General features: G+C 42.5%; 1 protein-coding gene across 4 annotated transcripts in view; it reads left to right on the top strand.

Moving 5' to 3' along the window:
• Window positions 1-12,153, top strand: part of IL12RB2 (interleukin 12 receptor subunit beta 2) — a 78,368-nt gene that overhangs the window by 13,758 nt on the left and 52,457 nt on the right. For all 4 annotated transcript variants that reach the window (XM_047788715.1, XM_047788717.1, XM_047788716.1 and 1 more), the window contains 4 exons: window positions 4,348-4,462; window positions 5,558-5,742; window positions 7,202-7,344; window positions 8,982-9,132. In XM_047788715.1, coding sequence (XP_047644671.1) covers window positions 4,348-4,462; window positions 5,558-5,742; window positions 7,202-7,344; window positions 8,982-9,132 — 594 coding nt within the window. The remainder of the gene's footprint in view (window positions 1-4,347; window positions 4,463-5,557; window positions 5,743-7,201; window positions 7,345-8,981; window positions 9,133-12,153) is intronic.

Here is a 12,153-nt window from a genome sequence, read left to right as displayed (position 1 = left end):
TTTGAGAGTTTGCTCAGAGCCACAGCCTCCTCAAAGAAAGGAAAAGCTGTCTCTTTTGACTTATGCAGCCCAGGCTGATACCCAAGGCTGAGCCCTTCTCCCATCTCTAACTTAACGCACAGAAAATAGTTCTTCTTCCATCCACCCTCACTCCTGATGGCTGGCTATCATGCCTAGCAGGAGTTAAGAGAGAGCTATCCTCATACTTACCTTTTCCTGGATTTCCTAGAAAACTGCCCAGAGGAAAACGGATATGCTAAGACTTCATGGGCGAGTGAACTGGGAAGGGACCAGAGCCGACACAAGGTGGTTAAATTACTGAGCTGGCCACGGCATCCACAGAAGATACTGCTGGTTACTTGGGCCCTAGGGACATCCCCAGAAAGAACATATGGAAATACAGTGACAGAGTTAAGTGTCTGCCATTAGTCAGTGTTCAGCTGTAGAGCGTCAGCTCCCCTCGTACTGCTGGCTTGCCATGCTGGTCCCTCCAGGCAGCTGCCTAGGGTAAGAACTAAGATGTCAGAGCTGCTGCCTGCAGCATAAGCCACTGTGCACAGGGTGAGCCAGCAGCACACCTTCCTGAAGCTTGCAGCCTGCAGCCTGCATCTTTGAAGGGCCAGCCTGACGAGCCAGTGAGCATGTGTAGGCCCTGAGTGGGAGTTCCTTTTGTGGCTCAGCGGTAACGAACCCAACTGAGGTTCGTATTCATGAGGTTGAGGGTTTGATCCCTGGTGTCGTTCAGTGGGTTAAGGATCCAGCATTGCTGTGAGCTGTGGAGTAGGTTGCAGACATGGCCTAGATCTGGCATTGTTGTGGCTGCGGCATATGTCGGCAGCTACAGCTCTGATTTGACCCCAAGCCTGGCATCTTCCATATGCTGCAAGTGCAGCCCTTAAAAAGACAAAGAAAAACACAAACAAACAAACATAGGCCCTGAGCAATCCCATAGCACCTTGTGCCTCTGTGGTTCCAGGGAAGCCCCAAGTGGCAGGTGAGAAGCATGAGGATAGTCAGAAGAATTGCTGCAGTAGGCTGGTTGACCAAGATGCAAGGACAGGGTCCCTGTTATCGAGAGAGTGCTATAGAGCTCAGTGAGACTCTTTTCAGACAAGACGGAAGCCTCTTCTCTGTGACCCACAAGGATATGGTTGCTGCCAGGCAGTCTTCCTGGAGGACCGCTGCAAGTATTGAGCACAACAGCAAGCAAATGGCCAAGCACATCATTTTGGGTATGGAGGCATGAACTCGGTCTCATGCTCCTCTCCCAGTGCAGGGGCTCCTGTTCACACCTTTTATGGATCACGTACTCCCAGCTCTGACATCCTGTGCTGTAGCAAAAGGAGCATGGGCTTTGAATTCCAACTCTGCAGCCAGCAGTGGACTCTGAGATCATTTCTATTTTCTCAGCTTCAGTTTCTCCATCTTTGTCATGAAGATACTAACACCTACCTCGTGAGATTGTTGTAGTGATTAGATGACTCCTTGGATGCAAAGTGCTTAATCCTATACCAGGTGCAAAAGAGGCCCTTAAGGGATGAGCGGTAAGGTTGCAGTTTCATGGGTTTTAGTCTTTTCTGCACTTGTGCAGCATGCTGAATAGCTGAGCACATTTCCCTTGAAAGAAAGTATAAGCATTGGTTATAGACAAAATGATTTTTTTTTCTGAAAACCCCCCTGGTCCTCACCTCCCTTGTCCTTGGAACAGTTGACTGTTTCATCCAGGTAATTCACCATCTTACTAGACCGACATACCATATCAGCCATCCTCAGCCCTGTGATGTCAGTTCCAGGTGCTCCCAGTGCTACAGGTGCTTCTTCTAAAAAGAAGAGGGCTAACAGTGACCTTGGAAGTCAGTATCCTTGCAGATGTCCACAGCCATTCCATTCATCTCCGATCGTTGCTCAGAGGCCTGAGAGTGCTGCCGCCCCTTTTCGTTCATTTCCTTTGCCATGTGGAGGATGTGGATGCCATCTGTGACAGCTGGCAGCATCAGGAGATCAAGGGAGATGGAGAGGAGTCTCTGTCCTGGTGCAGCTCACCTGTGCAGTGCTGCAGGAGTGTTGCTGGTGCAGCGTGCTCAGGTGGCAACCGCACCATCAAATGGCATCAAAGGAGCAAGTTTAGCACCTTTGAGGTGAAGGACTGACTGGAAAAGCGGCCCCTTTTTTCTGAGTAAGGCTAGTCATTCCAAGAAAACACACAATGAATGTTGGTTTCACCCCATGTAGTGAGTTTAATCCTATCTAGTGAGAGAGTGAGCAGCCCATGTTTTCCCTGTGGTAAGCGGTAGTCCATACATAGTGCCATCTCAAGTGGGCTTGTCATAAAGTTGGCTGGTTCTTCAGAACTGGCCTTTAAACCTTTTCTTCCCCGCCCCTTCCTGGGCTTGTGTAGCTCTGCCGCCCAGAGCTCATCCAAATTGTGTAGTAACTAAACAACCAGTGGTCTGTGTAACCTAAGAGGGTTGAGCCACAGGGGAAAAAGAGAGAGAGAGAGAGAGAGAAGGAATTTCCAGGACACTGAGGGCTGACAGTTTCAGAAAGATAGCTGTGTATAGGCATAGAGGCAAACCCATCTCAAAAAAGTCCACAAAGCTCCAAGAAACTGGTTTGCAAGCAGCTGAAGCTGATGAAATTCTCAGTGTGTCTGAATATGTTAAACAGTGATTCAGATGGTTGACTTGAGAGTTTGGAATTATATTAATAAGGACACTAAACAAATAGAGAAGCAAGACAGTTTCTACCTCTAAGGTAAACAAGAAGTGGTACATAAAATGAAAAGTTAAATATATTTTATGTGGCGTAGTCACAAGTAGTTGTATATAGAGGTATATAGAGCATATGTATAAATGTGTATATGTGTATGTATTTCTGTATACACACACAAGAAGGAGTCTATTATTCTAGGAAAAGAGTTTATTATTCCATTAGATTGTATGTGCTATATCTTGTTATAGCATTTGATAGATGAAGAAACCGAAGCTCTGAGAGTTTCATTTAGCCAAGGTCACATGATGGGCAGTTACAGTCCCCAGGTCTGTGGTGTGTGCTAAGGACAAAATAACCTTTTATTCCATCAATTGCAGCTTTTTTCTGAGCAGACACTATCTAGAGCTTCAGTGGTATTCTTGTTTTATCTCACCAAAGGAAGCCGCTGCCTATGGGGGTAGGGGGTATCTCAGTAATAGGGTGGAATGAAATGACTGAGTAACAGTATTTTCTCTTGTGTCCATTAAATCTAAGAAACTCCTAGCTTTGAGTTCTGTCTTTGACTATGAAGTGGCTTCATTTAAAAATATACACCTTGGAATTTCCACTGTGGCGCGACAAGATTGGCAATGTCTTGGGAGCTCTGGGACGCAGTTTCAATCCCTAGCCTGGCACATTGAGTTAAGGATCTGGCATTGCTGCAGCTGAGGTGTAGGTCAGAACTGTGACTCAGATCTGATCCTTGGTCAGGGAACTCCATATGCTGGGGGGGGGGGGCGGCGGGGCAGCCAATCAAATCAAATTAAATAAAAATCAAAATACACACTTTGTGATAGAAAGGTGCATGCCTGCCTTATGCACCTTTGCATTTCTACAGCTACCACTGCCTCACCCATGGAAGGTTCTCAGTGTCTTATGTACAAAAGGAATTAATTTATAAATGTTCATAAAGTGCTCCAAGTGATACTGCAGAAATTAGATTTAGGTGATATGGCCTAAGAAGACATGACTAGGGCCAGTGGGTAGAAATGCCTTGGCAGCAAATTTCAGGTGAATGGAGACAGCAAGCCCCTCATTTGTAAAGGTTTCTAATATTTGAATGGACTTCATTCTAAAAAAGTAAACTTACCATCACCTGCGATAATGGAGACAGCACTGGATGTTCCCCTGTTAGGGAGAATGGTAGAGCTATGGTGGTTGAAAGGCTTGGACTCAAGTCAGCCACACCGAGGCTGGGTCCTGATTCAGCCACTTCATAGTTTTGTAATCTTGGGCAAGATACTCCACCTCTAAATGTTAGTTTCCTCTTCAATAAAATGAAGGTGATAATAGTACGTCCTTGATATTGCTGCTGTGATGTCTACTTGAGAATAACCACACATAAAACACTTAGCATAGGGCTTGGCATATAGTACACGGTTGGTCCATGTTCACTGTTATTACTGTCGTTACTGGAGGAAATTCATGTCTAGGAGGCAAATTTGAACTTGACGGAGTTTGAAATAGCTCCCAGCTCATCTGGGCACGGGAAACATAGAGAAAGTGTTTCTGTCTTGTTGGTGGATGATAATAATGTAATTGAAATCTCACCTGTGTGCTATTTAAAATAGGAGCTTTTGCTCTTTTGTTTTAAAGTTGTTCCAGAACAGCCTCAAAATGTATCTTGTATGCAGAAGGGAGAACGTGGGACAGTGGCCTGCAGCTGGGACAGAGGACGAGATACCCATCTATATACTGCATATACTTTACAGTGAGTGGGGCTATATTTTTTGCAGCTGTTTTTATAGGTCTTCGATAACATTTAGAAATATCTAATAGTTCTAGTTCTACCAGGTGGAATAAGCAGTAGAGACATCTCTAGGTAATTAGATACTGTAAAAAATTCTAGCGTTCATCAGTTAAAACTGCTTCATTCATCTGAAGTGTGAGAACTTATGTTTTGGGTCTGAGGACTAACTCAAGGGTTCCCTTCAGGGCATCCAAGGCCATGTTATGGGTGTTCTTCCCTGCCCTGTAGGGTTAAACCTTATATCCCTTAAACATTATATCCCTTTCCTCTTTTGCAGTTGCAGACTCTTGGGGTCCTGATGTATAAATAGACTCTCTTTCTGTGGTAGCTTTCTGTTAGCCTTGGAGGAGGTTCTTTTTAAAGCACCTTTGCCAGACCTGAGAGTCCACAAAAAGAGACTCTGGGAAAACCTTTTCCTTAGGGTTGATTCTGTCATCCCGTTCAAAGATCCAATTAAATGGTTAGCATTATGCCTAAGTGAGCAGCAGATGGGGGAAGGAAATGGGGCTCAAGGTTCCATTCTGTACTAGGATCTGACACTTCTGTGCAGTAAAAGCCAAGGGAGGCACGGATCTTTTGGACAGTGGTTAGGTCTGCCCTAAGGAGCCAAGATGTTAGCCAGGGTTTTGGGAATTCAGATAGTGTACAGATAGTTACTCTCCATATGAATGCCAAAACCTCTCAGTCTGGAGTTCTCCTGTGGTGCAGTGGGTTAAGAACCCGGCATTGTCACTGCAATGGCTTGGGTTGCTGTTGTGGCCTGGGTTTGATCCATGGCCTGGGAACTTCTGCATAATGTGGGTGTGCCCCACCTCCCCCCCAAAAAATAAAAAGCTCAGTCCTAACCAAAAGAGAGAGAGAGAGAGAGAGGGATGAAGTAAAATCTTATTTATGACCACAGAATACAAATATTCCATAGTATATCCCCCTATCTAAAAAGATTGACCTTTAAAAAAGTCTATAATTTTAAATATCTGAACCTTTTGTCTTTTTGTGTTAAAGGGAGGCACTGGCACATAAAATATCTTTCTTAACACAGTCATCTCCTACTTACAGATTAAATGGACCAAAAAATTTAACTTGGCAGAAGCAATGTAGTGATTATTATTGTGACTCTTTGGACCTTGGAATCAACCTACCCCCTGAATCACCTGAATCTAGTTACACAGCCCAGGTTACTGCCATCAATAGTCTAGGGACTGCGTCTTCATTTCCGTGCACATTCACATTGTTGGATATAGGTACGTATTATTTCCTGTTCTGTAGGTGTCAGTCATTGGCAGGTGAACATTATTTTTTAAATCACTTGAATGGTCTATGTGTGATTGTTTCAGAAGGGACAGTAGTTCATGGAAAGTGGCCAAATAGGCACAGGCAAAGGATAGGTGTTTTCTGGATGTAAGTAAAATGGTATATGACTCTAGAGCTATAGAGAGATTGTAGAAAATGGAATATTCAGCATCATTCTATTGGAGGAATAAGGGCCTCTGGCTTCAGATCCCATGAAGGTACCAACCACCAATGATACCATCAGACTGAGGAGAGGGTCCTGTGACATTATTCAGGAAGCTCAGTGTAAGCCTTTTGTGGTAGAGGGGTCTTTTCCCCCCCATGGATACTCCGTTGTTCTGAGATTGGCTGCATGTGGGCCTGCTGGGCTAGAGCAGCCAGGTGCAATCTATAAATAAAGTGTATCAAGGTACCCATGCATCTTGCTCTGAGACTGCCCACCTCCACCCCTCTCATCAGTGTGGAGTTAGAGTGAGCCAGTCCCAGCACATTTCTGAGAAAATATAATTGGCTCAGTTGAATGCGAGGCCAGCCCAGGCATTCCCAAGGGCTCATCATGCCAGGTAGGCCTGGGCTTCTGGCCTGCTTGGGGTGCCAGCCTCACACTGTGTGTCTCTCTTCTCTTATCCCACAGCGCCTCTTTGCACACACACTGCTATCAGTCTGAACATAGGTGTTTGCATTTTCTTATCACGCTTCTCCCCATCCTCCCTTCTGTCTCTTTACATTGACCGTTCATTTCTAGCCATCTTCCTTCCCTCTGATTTTCTTCTCTTCCTTTGTTGCTCTCTTTCCTACCAGCGTTTCTTCTCTTTCCGAGGTGATCCCCCCTAGTTGCCTCTGCCTTCTCAGAAAACATTGGTTTTCATTCAATTGGATTCCATTGAATTCAATGGAATCGACACTATCACTAGTGGTGGTGGTAGTTTATTTGGCAAGCATGAGGATAGATTAAAGAGAATTATCGTAACGATTTAGAAGTGAATCAAACTTCTTTCTTTTTTATTTTTGTCCTTTTTAGGGCCGCACCTGCGGCATATGGAGGTTTCCAGGCTAGGGGTCTAATTGGAGCTGTTGCTGCTGGCCTATGCCACAGCCACAGCAACGCCAGATCCGAGCTGTGTCTGCAACCTGCACCACAGCTCACGGCAACGCCAGATCGTTAATCCACTGAGCAAGGCGAGGGATCGAACTTGAAACCTCATGGTTCCTAGTCGGATTCATTTTCACCGCGCCATGACGGGAACTCCTCTCCTTCTTTCTTAAAGCCAGGGACTTCTTTCACCAAGTTTGGCAGCCATGCATCTTAGAAATGAGATTTGTTCCACTCTTTATAGCTCATGTCAATACATAAGACAATTTCCAGTTACGGAGACTGAATCACATTCTTTTGTTTGTCCTGGTTACTAGTGAGGCCTCTTCCTCCGTGGGACATCAGAATCAAATGTGTAAATGCCTCCGTGAGCACATGTACCCTGCAATGGAGAGATGAGGGGCTAGTGCTGCTTAATCGACTCAGATACCGGCCTGTCTACAGCAGATCCTGGAATATGGTAATGATCTTGAGAGTGAAGGGGAAAACCAGGGTGGTATAAAGGCAAAATCTAAAGTTTAAGAATATTTAGCCTTGGACTTCCCATTGTGGCTCAGCGGGTTTTGAACCCACATCCTCCTGGATGCTAGTCGGGTTCATAACTAGTGGGTTAAGGATCTGTGAGCTGCGGTGTAGTTCTCAGACATGGCTCAGATCCTGAGTTGCTGTGGCTGTGACACAGGCTGACAGCTGCAGCTGCAACTCAGCCCCTAGCCTGAGAACTTCCATATGCCACAGATGCAGCCCTAAAATTAAAGCAAAAAAAAAAAAAAAGAATCTTTAACCTTGAAGTACACATATACATTTGAGACTTACAAGAAAGTCATTTATACTTCTATTTATTAAGAAATATCTTAAAATTTAGGAGTTCCCGCCATGGCACAGTGGGTTAAGAATCTGACTGCAGCAGCTTTGGTCACTTGAAGGCACAGGTTCAAACCCTGGCTCAGTGCAGTGGTTTAGAGGATCTGATGTTGTACAGCCAAAACTTGGACCCAGTTCATGGCCCAGGAATTACCATGTGCTGCATGTGTGGCCCTTAGAAAAAAACAAAGAAAGAAAGAAAGGTCTTAAAATTTGATCACTGATTCTGAAATGTTTCAAGCCACAGGCTTCTGTAAATCCACATTCATTTTCCTAGAATTTATTTCTAGTAAGTGAGTCATATCTCCTTGTTATTCTATTCCCTATCCCGCTATTATTTCCACTATTACTTTTTCAGGAATTTTTTTTACGTATCGGAAAGAGAAATATTAGGGAATGTTCAAACAGGCTTATGTGAATTAAATATTCCAAAGGTAAAGCTTCACACTTTGATATAATGTCAAGCATTACATTTTTTTACAAGAAAAATATAGGATTATGATTCCTTCTAGTATATTTGTAAAATATAATGGCTTACAATAGTAACAAAGGGTCAGTTTCACATAGAGAGAAGTGTAATAATTAAATTTTCCGTATATAATTTTTCTTATATAATTAAAGTTTTCTGCTTAGAACCAGTTCTATGTCTGTGTTAAAATATTCATCACATGCTCGTTGTGACCAAATGTAATATCTAGTGTAGAAACAAATTTCTTCAAAGCCCTTTTGAAAATCTTTCTTTGTTTTTCAACTGGTTTCAGGATCGTCCCTGGCATCCATATAGATGGATTCTTCTTTTTTTTTTTCTTTTTAGGGTCACATCCATGGCATCTGGAAGTTCCCCTGCTAAGGGTCAAATCAGAGCTGCAGCTGCCAGCATATGACACAGCCACAACAACGCCAGATCCAAGCCACATCTGCAGCCTACACAACACCTTGCAGCAATGCTGGATCCTTTAATCCACTGAGCAAGGCCAGGGATCAGACCCACATCCTCATGGATACTTAACCTGCTGAGCCATGATGGGAACTCCCTAGATGGGTTCTTAAATCTAGGAGTTTTTAGCTTTTTTTTTTTTAATGAGAAGCTACTGTTTCAGGTTAACATCATGTGTAGTCACTGGTATTTCTTCTTGTTGACAGATTTGCAAAGTAAGTAGGGTTATCTGATCTGGTTTTCTTACCTTTAATTTTGTATTAACAGTCACCTTTGTAAATCTTGTTGGATTCAAGGTTAATGCTACAAATGCCAAAGGAAGACATGATTTGGTGGATCTGAAACCCTTTACAGAATATGAATTTCAGATTTCCTCTAAGCCACATCTTCAGAAGGGTAGATGGAGTGATTGGAGTGAATCATTGAGAACTCAAACTCCAGAGAAAGGTATGTGTCCAAAAAAAGGGAAGGGAGGTGGATAGAGAGAGAGAGAGGAGGATGTAATGATTTTCTTGTAATAGAATCTGTTGAGCACTGATACTGAATCTCACATACGAGTGCATTAATTAACAAGCTCATTTTCTGCTGTGTAGCACTGGGAACTATGTCTAGTCACTTATGATGGAGCATGATAATGTGAGAAAAAAGAATGCATACATGTATGTATAACTGGATCACTTTGCTGCACAGTAGAAAATTGACAGAACACTGTAAACCAGCTACGATGGAAAAAATAAAAATCATTATTTTTTTTTAAAAAGCTCATTTTGACGTTGGCTTAATTCTTGAAGCTGTCCAGGGAGATATGTATATATTGCCAGGGTTTTTTTCTCTTTTTTTGGCCACCCCAAGGCACATGGAGTTCCTGGACTAGGGTTCAGATTCGAGCCGCAGTTGTGACCTAAGCTGCAGTTTCAGCAATGCCAGATTCTTAACCCACTGTGCTGGGCCGGGGATCGAACCTGTGTCCCAGTGCTGCCAATACACCACCAATCCAGTTATGCCACAGCAGGAACTCCTGCTAGGAAATTTTTGACATTAGGTAAGTCCTACTCATGTTTGCCACATGTTGTCATGTTGGTTACAAACTTATGCCTCAGTAATGTTTGATTATATTTCATTTGTTTCACTTACTATCTCAGTAACTCATTGTTATTCTACAAAGCTATAACCAGTAATTAATTTCATCCCTTTATCATTCAGTCTTGATACATCGTATGTTTTTTATTCTATGAAAAGTAATATGGCTTTATAAGCCATGCTAAAATCTTGAAAAAAAAGGTAGGCTCTGGAGATATAACATTTAAAAATAAAGTGTATATATATGTATGTGTGTGTATGACTGGGTCACTTTGCTATACAGCAGAAATTGACACAACATTGTAAATCAACTATAATTTTTTGTTGTTGTTGTCTTTCCAGGGCTGCACCTGTGGCATATGGAGGTTTCCAGGCTAGGGGTCTAATTAGAGCTGTAGCCACTGGCCTGTGCCTGAGCCACAGCAACACTAGATCTGAGCCACATGTGCAACCTACACCACAGCTCAGGGGAACACCAGATCCTTAACCCACTGAGTGAGGCCAGGGATCGAACCCACAACCTCATGGTTCCTAGTCAGATTTGTTAACCACTGAGCCACGATGGGAACTCCTCTGTAAATCAACTATAATTTTAAAAAGTGCATCAAAAGACAAAAAAAATAGGAGTTCCCATTGTGGCGCAAACAGAAACAAATCCAAGTAGTATCCATGAGAATACGGGTTTGATCCCTGGCCTCACTCAGTAGGTTAAGGATCAGGCATTCCTGTGAGCTGTGGTGTAGGCCACAGACGCAGCTCAGATCCCGTGTTGCCGTGACTGTGGTGTAGGCTGGTAGCTGTATCTCTGGTTTGACCCCTAGCCTGGGAACGTCCATATGCTACGAGTATGGCCCTAAAAAGAAAAAAATAAATAAAAACCAACAACAGCAAAACCAAAACACAAAATACAAAAAAATAAAACTTAACCCCCAGCAATCTTTGCTCCTCCACATATTATAGCACTGCAATTCTTTAAACCTTTGATACTCACTGCTCACATGAGCAGCACTAGACTGCCCATAGCTATGAAAAGGAGAACAAATATATTTTTCAGTCTACCGGACTTTTCGGTAGTTATTGGAAAGACATTTTTATTGAAGTATAATTAAATATTTTATTAAAGCAAAAATCCCTGTAACAACTTTATGTCAGTACTAAATCTTTGGAGAAATTAAAAAGTCATGTGAATATTAGTTTCCAAAAACACTCAGTGCTACGGTATACAATGTCTTAATTTGTGTTAGTTGGTCTCAGAGGAAAAATAATCAGCGTATAGTACATTGTTTTATTATCTGGAGATTTTGAAGCATTAATGTTAGAAAATTTAAATATTTAAGAAACTTACAAATGTGCATGTAAACTAACCATGATTAAGTTACATTGTTTTCTGTGAGCTACTAGTGATTTTTTTTCTTTTTTATTACTCAAATGAATTTATCACATTTGTAGTTATATGATGATCATAACAATCTGATTTCACAGGATTTCCATCTCCCAGCCCAGGCACATCCCCCCACCCCCTAAACTGTCTCCTCCGGAGACAATAAGTTTTCAATGTCCGTGAGTCAGCATCTGTTCTGCAAAGTTCAGTCTGTCCTTTTTTCAGATTCGACATGTCAGTGAAAGCATTGGATGTTGGTGTCTCATTGTATGGCTGACTTCACTTAGCATGATAGTTTCTAGGTCCATCCATGTTGCAAAAAATGCTGGTATTTCGTTCTTTTTGATGGCTGAGTAGTATCCCATTGTGTATATGTACCACCTCTTCTTGATCCACTCCTCTGTCAATGGATATTTAGGTTGTTTCCATGTTTTGGCTATTGAAAATAGTGCTGCAATGAACATTGGAGTACATGTGTCTTTGTGAGTCATGGCTTTCTCTGGGTAGATGCCCAGGAGTGGGATTGCTGGATCAAATGTTAGTTCTATGTTTAGTTTTCTGAGGCATCTCCATTACTGCTTTCCACAGTGGTTGCACCAATTTACAATCCCACCAACAGTGTACTAGGGTTCCTTTTTCTGCACACCCTCTCCAGCACTTACTGTTTGTAGACTTTTGGATGATGGCCATTCTGGCTGGTGTAAGGTGGTACCTCAGAGTGGTTTTGATTTGCATCTCTCTAATAATGAGCGATGTTGAACATCTTTTCATGTGTTTCTCAGCCATCTGTATGTCTTCTTTGGAGAACTGTCTGTTTAGATCTTCTGCCCATTTTTTGATAGGCTTGTTTGTTTTCTACTAGTGATTTTTGATAACTGATGTTATGTATCAGTGATACCCCAATGACTTTCAAGGATGTACTATTAATAAAATAAATGTGTAAATTGTAGGATAATAGTATTTTTTCCTTTCTTCTTATGCTAATTGCACTCTTCTATTTTTAAAAT

The sequence above is a fragment of the Phacochoerus africanus genome, chromosome 8 (assembly GCF_016906955.1).
Source record: "Phacochoerus africanus isolate WHEZ1 chromosome 8, ROS_Pafr_v1, whole genome shotgun sequence".
Taxonomy (NCBI): domain Eukaryota; kingdom Metazoa; phylum Chordata; class Mammalia; order Artiodactyla; family Suidae; genus Phacochoerus; species Phacochoerus africanus.
This window is presented reverse-complemented; position numbering and strand designations above follow the sequence as displayed.